At 47.3% G+C, this 12,091-nt stretch overlaps 1 protein-coding gene across 1 annotated transcript; it reads left to right on the top strand.

Annotated features, from left to right (window-relative positions):
• Positions 1–6,205: 6,205 nt before the first annotated feature.
• On the top strand, positions 6,206–7,171 carry LOC101937066 (olfactory receptor 52B2-like). Its single transcript, XM_005313851.4, has one exon. It carries the CDS (start codon positions 6,206–6,208, stop codon positions 7,169–7,171), a length of 966 nt encoding a protein of 321 aa, XP_005313908.4.
• The last annotated feature ends 4,920 nt before the right edge of the window (positions 7,172–12,091 follow it).

Here is a 12,091-nt window from a genome sequence, read left to right as displayed (position 1 = left end):
GATCAGATCAAACAGGTGAGAGGAGGAAAGGGTTAATTCTCTGCTGCTCTTCACCACCTGAGCCAGTCTCAGAGGCAGGTCCCTGGGGCTCTGTGCTGGCTCTGAGCTCCCCCGGGGATTCCCAGGGCAGCAGTATAAATATCCCTGTACGTCAGCCCCAGTCAGTGCAGATTCCCCGTCGCCTGCAGCTCCCCGACCCGGTCACAGGCAGAGATTCCTCCTCCCCAGCTGGGGCCGGAGCCTGGTGAGTCGTTTGCATGGAATGAATCTGTGAAGGGGCGAATGGAAACACATGAAATTTATGCAGTGTTTGAGGTGGGGCTGGATAGCCTGGGGGTGTGTAACTCTGAGTGCAGGGGCAGGACTGGAGCTGGGGCACTGAGATAACACTCCTGTGACTGCGCTGAGGTTCTGTGTTAGGAAGAGGTCGCTGGGTTACCCTGATCCACTTCCACGGACGTCACTGGGGTCTTGCTATTGACCTCATTGGGCCCGGGACTGAGCCATTCTTGGTTACATGACTGTTCAGTGTAAATCTACTCAGGCCCTGTAATATTCTACACCCCAAATTCCGAGGTCTTCACTCAGGCAACACTTCCATTAATGTCATAAGGGCCCCAGGACTGGGTCTGTTCCGGTTGTCAGAAATTAGCTGGTTTCAAGGAGCATAGGTGTGAATGGCCGAACTATAGGACCCTGGAGCAGACGATTCTAAGGGCTGCTTTGATACCGATGTTCCAGCTTCTTAGGGTGACGAGATCTCCCTACTCTGAATACGGGACACCTGGTAAAATTACCCATATTCAAGCGAGTTCCACCGCAATCAATCAGAACTATACAGTACAAATGTTCAAATTAACAACAAGTTGACCGAGCCCCTGTTAAAAACAACTACGGCATAGTTGGATTCTTTTTAACTACCTTCTTCTCTTTAAGGCTTTAGGGTTCACACAGGGAGGGGTGACACACACAGCCCTCCCCCCCCACACACACAGATGGGGAGAGCTCACACACACACACACACACTCCTGTACACCTCTCTCACACAGAGGGGGTTACCGACCAACCGACCTGACCCTCTCTCTCTGACACGCTATGCCCTTCATGCCTGCCTGGGACCCTGGGATGGACCTGCCTCTTCTGCTACCTTGTGCCGCGTCTTTGCAAGGCAACCTGTGGGGGGGAGGGGGATGCAAGGTCACATACCACCTCCCCCCCAGATTTCTGCCAGGGTCACACCAGAATGTGGGCAGCAGCAGCCTTTCAGCACAGAGCGGGAGGGAAGGGGCAGGAGCTGCTTCCAGTTGCAGGGGAGTAGGAGGGACGGGGAAGGGATAAGAGCATAAGATCGGCCAGATTGGCTCAGACCAAAGGTCCATCCAGCCTAGTATCCTGTCTACTGACAGTGGCCACTGCCAGGTGCCCCAGAAGGAATGAACAGAACAGGGAATCAGCATGTGATCCATCCCCTGTCACCTAATCGCAGCATCTGGCAAACAGAGGCTAGGGACACCATTCCTGCCCATCCTGGCTAATAGCCATTGATGGTCCTATCCTCCATGAATGTATCTAGTTCTTTTTTTATCCCTGTTATAGGCCTGGTCCCCACTAAGCCCCCACTTCGGACTAAGGTACGCAAATTCAGCTACGTTAATAACGTAGCTGAATTCGAAGTACCTTAGTCCGAACTTACCGCGGTCCAGACGCGGCAGGAAGGCTCCCCCGTCGATGCTGCGTACTCCTCTCTACGAGCTGGAGTACCTGCGTCGACGGCGAGCACTCCCGGGATCGATCCGGGATTGATTTATCGCGTCTTAACCAGACACGATAAATCGATCCCAGAACATCGATTGCCTGCCGCCGGACCCTCCGGTAAGTGAAGACGTACCCATAGTCTTGGCCTTCACAACATCTTCTGGCAATGAGTTCCACAGGTTGACTGTGGCTTGTGCAAAGAAATACTTCCCCTTTTTTGTTTTTAACCTGCTGCCTATTAATTTCAATTGGTGACCCCTAGATCTTTTGTTATAAGAAAGAGTAAATAACACTTCCTTATTTACTTTCTCCACACCAGTCATGATTTTATAAACCTCTATTATATCCCCCCTTGTCATCTCTCTTCCAAGCTGAAAAGTTCCAGTCTTATCAATCTCTCCTGATATGGCAGCCGTTTCATAACCCTAATCATTTTGTTGCCCTTTTCTGTACCTTTTCCAATTCCAATTTATCAATTTTTGAGATGGGTGAAAACATCTGCATGCAGTATTCAAGACGGGGCGAACCATAGATTTATATAGAGGGAATATGACATTTTCTGTCTTGCTATCTATCCCTTTCTTAATGATTCCCAACATTCTGTTCACTTTTTGGACTGCCATTACATACTGAGTGGATGTTTTCAGAGAACTATCCAGAATGATGTCAAGATCTCTTTCCTGAGCGGTAACAGTTAATTTAGACCCCATCATTTTATATGTATAGTTGGGATTATGTTTTCCAATGTGCATTACTTTGCATTTATCAATATTGAATTTCATCTGCCATTTTCTTGTCCAGTCACCCAGTTTTGAGAGATCCTTTTGTAGCTCTTCGCACTCTGCCTGGGACTTAACTATCTTGAGAAGTTTTGTATCATCTGCAAATTTTGCCACTTCACTGTTTACCCCTTTTTCCAAATCATGTATGAATATCTTGAATAGGACTGGGCCCCATACAGATCCCTGGGGGACACCACTATTTACCTCTCTCCATTCTGAAAACTGTCCATTTATTCCTACCCTTTGTTTCCTATCTTTTAACCAGTTACCAATCCATGAGAGGACCTTCCCTCTTATCTCATGACAGCTTACTTTGCTTAAGAGACTCTTGTGTGAGAACTTGTCAAAGGCTTTCTGAAAACCTTAGAACACTCTATCCACTGGATCCCTTTTGTCCACATGCTTGTTGAGCTCCTCAAATAATTCTAGCAGATTGGTGAGGCATGATTTCCATTTAGAAAAAACATGTTGACTCTTTCCAACAAATTATGTTCATCTGTGTCTGACAATTTTGTTCTTTACTATAATTTCAACCAGTTTGCCAGGTACTGAAGTCAGACTTACTGGCCTGTAATTTCCGGGGTCATCGCTAGAGCCCTTTTAAAAAATGCTCATCACATTAGCTATCCTCTAGTCAATTGGTGCAGAAGGTGATTTAATTGGTAGGTTACAGACTACAGTTAGTAGTTCTGCAATTTCACATTTGAGTTCCTTTCAGAACTCTCGGGTGAATCCCACCTGTCCCTGGGGACTTACTGCTGTTTAGTTTATCAATTTGTTCCAAAACCTCTTCTAATGACACCTCAATCTGGGACAGTTCCTCAGATTCCTCACCTTAAATGAATGGCTCAGGTTGGGAATCTCCCTCACATCCTCAGCTGTGAAGATAACCTGGCTCGTGTCTTTGCAGAGCGCGTCTCTTCTCTTCTCCCCTCCCCTCAACCCGCCGCCCCCCGGCATTCCCTTTGCTGGAAGCAGCTTGTCCCTTCCTGCCCGCACAGTATCAAAAGGCATCTAAACCTCCAGGCTGCTGCTGAACACGCGATGTAACCCAGCAGTCTCCTGTCCCCCGGCTCCAGTGTGGGCAGGAAGGGCTTAAGCCCTAAGGCTGCATTGTGCGCCAGGACCCAGGGAAGCTGACTGCAGGGGCTTCAGTGCTCCAGGATAGAGAGGTGGCTCAGCAGGGGAGGAGGTCTAGAGGATAGAGCATCCCAGCACCCCCAGGGGCAGGATCCAGGCTTGGGGGTTGAAGATGGTGCTAAGCCCCTGCCCTGGGGCTGCTGTGAAACCTGCAGGTTGGGGGCATGAACAGTCTGGAAATCGCTTCCCCTGCCCCGCCACTCCAGAGCTTAGCTGAGGGGCAGAGAGGCTTCCCCAGGCCAGTGCTGTGCAGGGCTTTGGCACATGCAGGTCTCAGCACCTCCTGGCCAGCGCCCCAGGCCGGAGGGTCTGGGGCTTTCCCGGGGCGCTGGCCCAGCCAGAGGCAGTGGGGGAAGGAAGGAGCCTGCCAGCCAGGCTGCTGGTGAACTGAGTGCTCTGACGAGGGGCTGGTTCTCCGCACAGCGCTGGGAGCGGGACGTGCCCCGCTGGGGGGGACATGGAGGAGCAGTGGGGCTGGTTGGGGAGGGCAAAGGGGCAAAGCAGGGAGAGGACAGCGAGAGGAGGAGTATGTAAAGGGCTGACGGGTGGGCAGCAGAGGTGACACGTAACCATGGCAGCAGGGGGAACAGCCGGCCCAGTATACTGCATCTTTGCCCTGCCACCATCCTTCCACACCCACCCCCATCGTTGGGCCTAGATTCCCCCACTCACCGTTAGTAGGCGGGCATCTGGGAAGGAAGGATCTGGCCAGCATCAGGACCTGCTAATATGGATGCGGGGAGATTGAAAATATCGGACAAGTTGCCTGTTTGAAGAAAAAGTTGGGGCACCTGCACGAGGGCTTGAATACAGGACTGCCCCTTTAAAAATGGGATGTTTGGTCCCCCTCCAACTACTGCAGCTGTAGTTCTCTAGAGCAGAGCTACCAGCTCGGCTAGGCTTAAAATACTGCATCAGCGCAGCTGCACCGCTGTGGTGCGTTACTGGAGACGCTCTGCACTGATGGCAGAGAGCTCCCCAGGCAGAGTAGTTAATCCTTCTCCCCGAGAGGCGGTAGCTTTGTCTACACAGGACGTCAGGTCGGTGTATCTATGTCGCTCACAGGTGTGGATTTTTCACAACCCAGAGCAACGTAGTTATCCTGATATAGGTCTGTAGTGTAGACCAGAGCTTAATTGAGATTGTCCCACATATTTAGGACCAAATCCTGAAAACATTTGCAACTTTACTCAGGTGAGCATTTTCATGAAATCAGTGGGAGTTACTTGTGAATGAATTTACTCGTGTGCTTGAGTGTTGGTTGGGTCAAGGCCTCAGAGCCAGTAGGATCCAGCGGGGGGATTGTGACTGAAAGAGGTTCTGTTCTCACACCATTACTAACTGGGAGTGACTGCGCAGTAGTGAGTGTGAAACCAGTGTAAGTGCCAGAAGAACCAGTCGTGTAGCTGCTTTAACTCACTTTCACAGTCACTGCTTGAGCCCTGAGAGCGACTGTAGCAAACGTGCGGAGGAGACATTCTGCTGTGGAAAGCAACACCAGGACGGCACGCCCTGCTTCACCTGGGGCCAGAAACATCCAAACCATCTTCCCTCTTCTGGAATGGAGATATTATGTCAGAGGGGCAGTACGTAATATATTGTGGGTCACCAGTGTGGTAAAATGTTCGGCTGCGTGTGTGTGTGTTCTCTCTGTGTCCTGTCCCAGCTCTGAACAGACAGTTGGCATAGCAGACCTCGAGTGAACCACACAATGACCACAAGATCCGTTAAGGTACGGAGGCACCCAGCCAGGTTTATTGTCGATGAAGCATGGTACTAGTATCCTGAAGACTATAGACGAACACTAATACATGTATGCCAGTAATAATGAACCAGCTCAGTGAACAGTGGGACTTTCCGTTCCTCCCTAGGCTAGACAGAGACACTCACTTTCAGGCTCCATTTTATACATCAATACAAACAAGTTACATACTGACCCTCTAACGCAGTTAATTGACACCCTCTGACGTAGCCGGTTACCACCCATCACCTCGTACACCTCTATCCATCACACTGTCAACCTGACCATATCTTTAGGATGTTTAACCATGTTCCTGTTATCTTTAGGGAATGGGCTGATATCGAGGTGTTCTGATACAACCCTTCTGAAATTGTGTTTGCGTGAGTGCTCTGTGCCCAGCACCTCGTAGAAATGTGTGGTTTTGAAATATCAGTCCTGTGTTTGCCAGATTCTGTGAGCAGGGCCTGTCTCTAGCTACCAGACTAATTTTGCTTTATATCAACAAGACTTTGACCGTTACTTTAGCCCAGGCCTCAGGCCTCATGCTAGGCCTCTAATACAAGGGCTTATCTCTCAGGGTGTCTTCCTACTACAGTTCCGCATTATGAGAGTGTTTCTGGATTTAAGGTCACACACGACAGGCAGTTTTCACACAATGAAGTTTTTGATGATATCTATGATTCTCTCAACAAATGCATTCCAGTCCTAGCTGACACTACAGTTCTCACTGATTTTCTCTTTTGCTGTGAGTTACAGGAAAATGAATAGAAGATCCAAGTGATAGTACATGATGCCAGCTGACAATCACACTGTTTTTGACCCTGTTAGTTACATCCTGATCGGCATCCCGGGTACGGAGGAGTCTCATTTCTGGCTTGCCATCCCCTTCTGTCTGATTTACGTTACATCACTTTTTGGGAACTCTCTCCTACTATTCATCATACTAACAGAACGAAGCCTCCATGAGCCCATGTATCTATTAGTGTCCATGCTGGCTGTTGCTGATCTGCTGTTATCTACCACTACAGTGCCCAAGATGCTGGCTGTATTCTGGTTTAGAGCGGGAGAAATTTCTTTTGCTGCTTGCCTGACCCAGATGTTTTTCATCCATGTCAGTTTTATTGCCGAGTCGGCCATCCTGTTGGCCATGGCGTTTGATCGGTACGTTGCCATCTGTGACCCCCTGAGATATACCGCTGTGCTAACCAAGTCTGTGATCGGGAAGATGGGGCTGGCAGTTGTCACAAGAAGTTTCTGTATCATTTTTCCTCTCATCTTTCTCGTGAAGCAGCTGAAGTTCTGCAGAACCAACCTCCTGCCTCACGCCTATTGTGAGCATATGATCCTAGCCCGGGTGGCCTGCAATGACATCACAGTCCATGTCTGGTATGGTGTAGCTGTGGCTTTTTTAGTAATTGGTTTAGATATTGTGCTCATTGCTGTATCATATGGGTTGATCCTCAGGGCCGTCTTCCTGCTCCCGTCCAAGGAAGCCCGACTCAAGGCTCTCCGCACCTGCGGCTCCCATGTCTGTGTCATACTGATGTTCTATGTGCCGGCTGTTTTCTCCTCTTTACCACACCAGTTTGGGTACATCATCCCACGTTATATTTTCAACCTACTGGCCAACCTCTATGTGCTCATTCCGCCCATGTTAAACCCCATCGTTTATGGGGTGACAACAAAAGAGATCCTGAACCGGGTGATCAATGTGTTTTATCGATGCTGCAGCAAAAGCTCCCTGCTGAGCTAAAGGAGGCAACAGAAAATGCTTTGGGACTTGGAAATTAAAGCCAGGTTTTCATTGGAACTCTAGGGGTGTTTTTACTATGTACTTACACTGTGTAAGCTCAAAAGCTGGTCTTTCTCGCCAACAGAATTTGGGTCCAATGAAAGCTATTTACTCCCCCACTTCTCAGGGTCACTGCTTTGCCGGCCTCAGTCCCCCATTCCATAGCAAAGGCCTGCGTCCCATGGACCTTGTGTTTTGCTGCCTTATGATACATTTTGCATGGATGAGCCCGGCTTCCCCAGGCTGATCTCGCACTCTTCCCTACACTCGTGGCTTTGTGGGGGTGGCAGGGTGGGAGAGAGATCGGGGGTGCTGTGGCCTGGTGCATTGGGCGATGGGCTCATTTACACATACTCTTCACTCCTCCCGACTGTGGGAGAGAGAGAGAGAATAGAATCGTGTGTGTGCGATTAGCTGTGTCTTACTCTGTGCTAAAGGAATGTTTTGACGCTGAGGATAACATGACGACTCCTTCTGGGGCTCGGAGGCTTGTTTGACCGTCTGCTAACGTCACACAACATCTAGCAGAAATGCAGTGGGAATCTTTTTTCCTTTTATACTCACCTTCTATTCCTGCAGCTGTTGAGAAGAAATGTCTCATAAGAACATAAGAACGGTATATACTGGGTCAGGCCAAAGGTCCACCTAGCCCAGTGCCCCGTTTTCCGATAGTGGCCAGTGCCAGGTGATTCACGGGGGTGAACAGAACAGGACAATCATCAAGTGATCCATCCCCTCTCGTCCCATCCTGGATTCTGGCGGTCAGAGGTTTTGGGACACTAGCAGCATGGGTTTGCACCCCAATCATCTCAGCTTATAGCCATTGATGGACCTATCCTCCATTAACTTACCTAATTCTTTTTTTAATCCTTTGGCCATCACAACATCCCCTGGCAATGAGTTCCACAGGTTAGCTCTGTGCTCCATGAAAAAAATACTTTCTCTTGTATTTATTAAATATACTGCCTATTTATGTCATCAGGTAACCCTTGGCTTTTGCATTGTGTGCATAAGTAAATAACATTTCTCTATTCACTTTCTCCACAACAGTCATGATTTTATAGACCTCTGTCATATCCTCCCTTAGTTGTCTCTTTTCTAAGCTGAACAATCCAAGTCTTTTTAGTCTCTCCTGAGATGGAAGCCATTCTATACGCTTAATCATCTTTGTTACCCTTCTCTGACCCTTTCCAAATTATACTATGTCCTTTTTGAGGTGGGGCTACGAGAAGTGAACACACTATTGAAGGTGTGGGTGTACCATGGATTTATATAGTGGCAGTATAACATTTTCTATCCATTTCCAATTGGTTCTTAACCATCTATTAGCCCTTTTGACGACTGCTGTGCATGGAGCAGAAGTTTTCAAAGAACTACCCATGACGACTCCACAATCTCTTTCTTGGGTGGTATCAGCTAATTTAGACCCCATCCTTATATATGTGTAGTTAGGATGATTTTTTCCAGTGTGCATCATTTTGCACTTATCAATGCCGAATTTCGTCGTCCATTTCATTGCCCAGTCATCCAGTTTTGTGAGATCCCTTTGTAACTTTTCTCAGTCAACTTTGGATTTAACTATCTTGAATAATTTTGTATCCTTGCAAACTTTGCCACTTCACTGTTCACTCCCTTTTCCGGATCATTAAGGAATGTGTTGAACAGCACTGGTCCCAGTAAAGATCCATGAGGGACCCTGCTGTTTACCTCACTCCATTGTGAAAATGGACCATTATTTCCTACCCTTTGTTTAGAAGATTAGTGTTGGAAGGGACCTCAGGAGGACATGTAATCCAACCACCTGCTCAAAGCAGGACCAACCCCAACTAAATTATCCCAGCCAGGGCTTTGTCAAACCGGGCCTTAAAAACCTTTAAGGATAGAGATTTTACCACCTCCCCAGGTATCCCATTCCAGTGCTTCACCTCCCTCCTAGTGACATATTTTTCCTAATATCCAACCTAGACCTCCCAAACTGCAACTTGAGACCATTGCTCCTTGTCCTGTCATCTGCCACCACTGAGAACAGCCGAGCTCCATCGTCTTTGGAACCCTCTTTCACGTAATTGAAGGGTGCTATCAAACCAGCCTCTCCTCATAAATCATGTGCCCCAGCCCCCTAATCATTTCTGTTGCTCTCCGCTGGACTCTCTCCAATTTGTCCACATCTCTTCTGTAGTGGGAGGCCCAAAATTGGACCCCTTACTCCAGATGTGCCCTTACTAGTCCCGAATAGAGGGGAATAATCACTTCCCTCGATCTGCTAGCAATGGTCCTACTAATGCAGCCCAATATGCCATTAGCCTTCTTGGCAACAAGGGCACACTGCTGACTCATATCCAGCTTCTCGTCCACGGTAATCCCCAGGTCCTTTTCTGCAGAACTGTTGCTTAGCCAGTCTGTCCCCAGCCTGTAGCTTTCATGGGATTCTTCCCTCCTAAGTGCACGACTCTGCAATTGTCCTTGTTGAACCTCATCAGATTTCTTTTGGCCCAATCCTCTAATTTGTCTAGGTCACTCTGGACTCTACTCCTCCACCGTATCTACCTCTCCCTGCAGCTTAGTGGTATCTGCAAACTTGCTGCGGGTGCAGTCCATCCCATGATCCAGATCATTAATGAAGATGTTAAACAAAACCAGCCCCAGGACAGACCCCTAGGGCACTCTGCTTGATACCAGCTGCCAACTAGACATTGAGCCATTGATCACAACCCATTGAGCCCAGCGATCTAGCCAGCTTTATATCCACCTTGTAGTCCATTCATCCAATCCATACTTTTTTAACTTGCTGGGTAGAATACTGTGGGAGACCGTATCAAAAGCTTTGCTAAAGTCAAGATATCTAAAGCCACTAGCCGTCACCTACAGCCCCCAAATAAACCTCTCCAGAGCATCATCAAGGATCTACAACCTATCCTGAAGGACGATCCCTTATTCTCACAGACCTTAGGAGACAGGCCAGTCCTCGCTTACAGAGAGCCCCCCAACATGAAACAAATATTCTCCAGCAACTACACACCACACAACAAAAACACTAATCGAGGAACCAAACCCTGCAACAAACCCCGGTGCCAACTCTGTCTGCATAACTATTCAAGGGACACCATCATAGGACCTAACCACATCAGCCACACCATCAGGGGTTGTTCACCAGCACATCTACCAATGTGATATATACCATCATGTGCAAGCAATGCCCCTCTGCCATGTACATTGGCCAAACCAGACAATCTCTATGTAAAAGAATAAATGGACACAAATCTGACATCAGAAATTACAACATTCAAAAACCAGCAGGAGAACACTTCAGCCTCCCTGGTCATTCAATAACGGACTTAAAAGTGGCAATTCTTCAACAAACAAACATCAAAAACAGACTCCATTGTGAAACTGCAGAACTGGAATTAATTTGCTAACTGGACACCATCAGATTAGGCCTGAGTAAAGACTGGCAGTGGATTGTGTGAAGTTTCAATCTATATGATTTTATGAAAGTATGCTGATGAGTGTGAATATAATGTAACTAAAATATGCTTCATGCAAAAGGTCTCTTGTAAGGTATCATTACAAAGCTTATAATCTACTGAATGTGTTCATCCTATTTGTATAAAGGTATCATTCTTGTATCTGAAACTAGAAATATGAAAGATAACTCTGAGGTCTTATTGTAGTTATGCAAAGTGTGGGCCATTAATGGTGATTTGGAATCTTAATGTCTCCCATTAACCAGGACAATTGATTGTAGATGGCTCTGTTATTTGTAAGTCTTCCTGTATACATGTGTGCTGGCAAGTGGGTAATGAAGTCTTACAGTGACAAGTGATCATGTCATCTAAACTGGAATCCATCTTTAACCTGGTGCTTTTCCATTGAGAAGGAGGGGTGGAACCCAGAGAGCGACAAAGGATCCCTTCCTTATGCAAAAGATATATAAGTGAGTGGAACAGAACAAAGGGGGTTTAGTTATGAGAAATCCCCTAGCTACCGTCTGAGCTGTAACAAGGACGGTACCAGGGGAAAGGATTGTTCCCAGACTAGGAAGGCATCCAGTCTGTGATAGAAGCTTACTGAAACATCTCTGAGGGTGAGATTTTATCTGTATTCAGTTTTCTTACTGTATTAGGCATAGACTTGCGTGTTTTATTTTAATTTGCTTGGTAATTCACTTTGTTCTGCCTGTTACTAATTGGAACCACTTAAATCCTACTTTCTGTATTTAATAAAATCACTTTTTACTTATTAATTAACCCAGAGTATGTATTAATACCTGGGGGGGGGGGCAAATAGCTGTGCGTATCTCTCTATCAGTGTTATAGAGGGCGAACAATTTATGAGTAAAATGGATTTATTTGGGGTTTGGACCCCATTGGGAGTTGAGCATCTGAGTGTTAAAGACAGGAGCACTTCTTAACCTGCTTTCAATTAAGCCTGAAGCTGTTAAGAGATGTTGTTCAGACCTGGGTCTGGGCTTCCAGCAGGCTAGTGGGTCTGGCTCAAACCAGGCAGGGCACTGAAGTCCCAAGCTGGCAGGGAAAGCAGGGGCAGAAGTAGTCTTGGCACATCAGTTGGCAGTTTCCAAGGGGGTTTCTGTGATCCAACCCATCACAGATAGGTCATTACAAAACCTAATTTTACCTTACTAATTTCCCCCTATGGTTACTCACATCTTCTTGTCAACTGTTTGAAATGGGCCACTCTCATTACCACTACGAAAGTGATTTTTCCTCCCTTGGTATTCTACTGATAATTAAATTGTCTCACTAGACTGACCCCCCACCTGGTAAGGCAACTCCCATCCTTTTATATGCTGTGTATAAATATACCTGCTACTGTGTTTTCCACTCCATGCATCTGATGAAGTGGGTTCTAGCTTATGCCCAG

This window comes from Chrysemys picta, chromosome 1, assembly GCF_011386835.1.
Source record: "Chrysemys picta bellii isolate R12L10 chromosome 1, ASM1138683v2, whole genome shotgun sequence".
Lineage (NCBI taxonomy): Eukaryota > Metazoa > Chordata > Testudines > Emydidae > Chrysemys > Chrysemys picta.
The sequence above is the reverse complement of the archived record's forward strand: the minus strand, read 5'-3'. Positions and strand labels throughout refer to the sequence as shown.

Bases quoted from the DNA above. Each gene is read 5' to 3' on its own strand.
- LOC101937066 (XM_005313851.4), top strand. From the start codon at position 6,206: ATGATGCCAGCTGACAATCACACTGTTTTTGACCCTGTTAGTTACATC.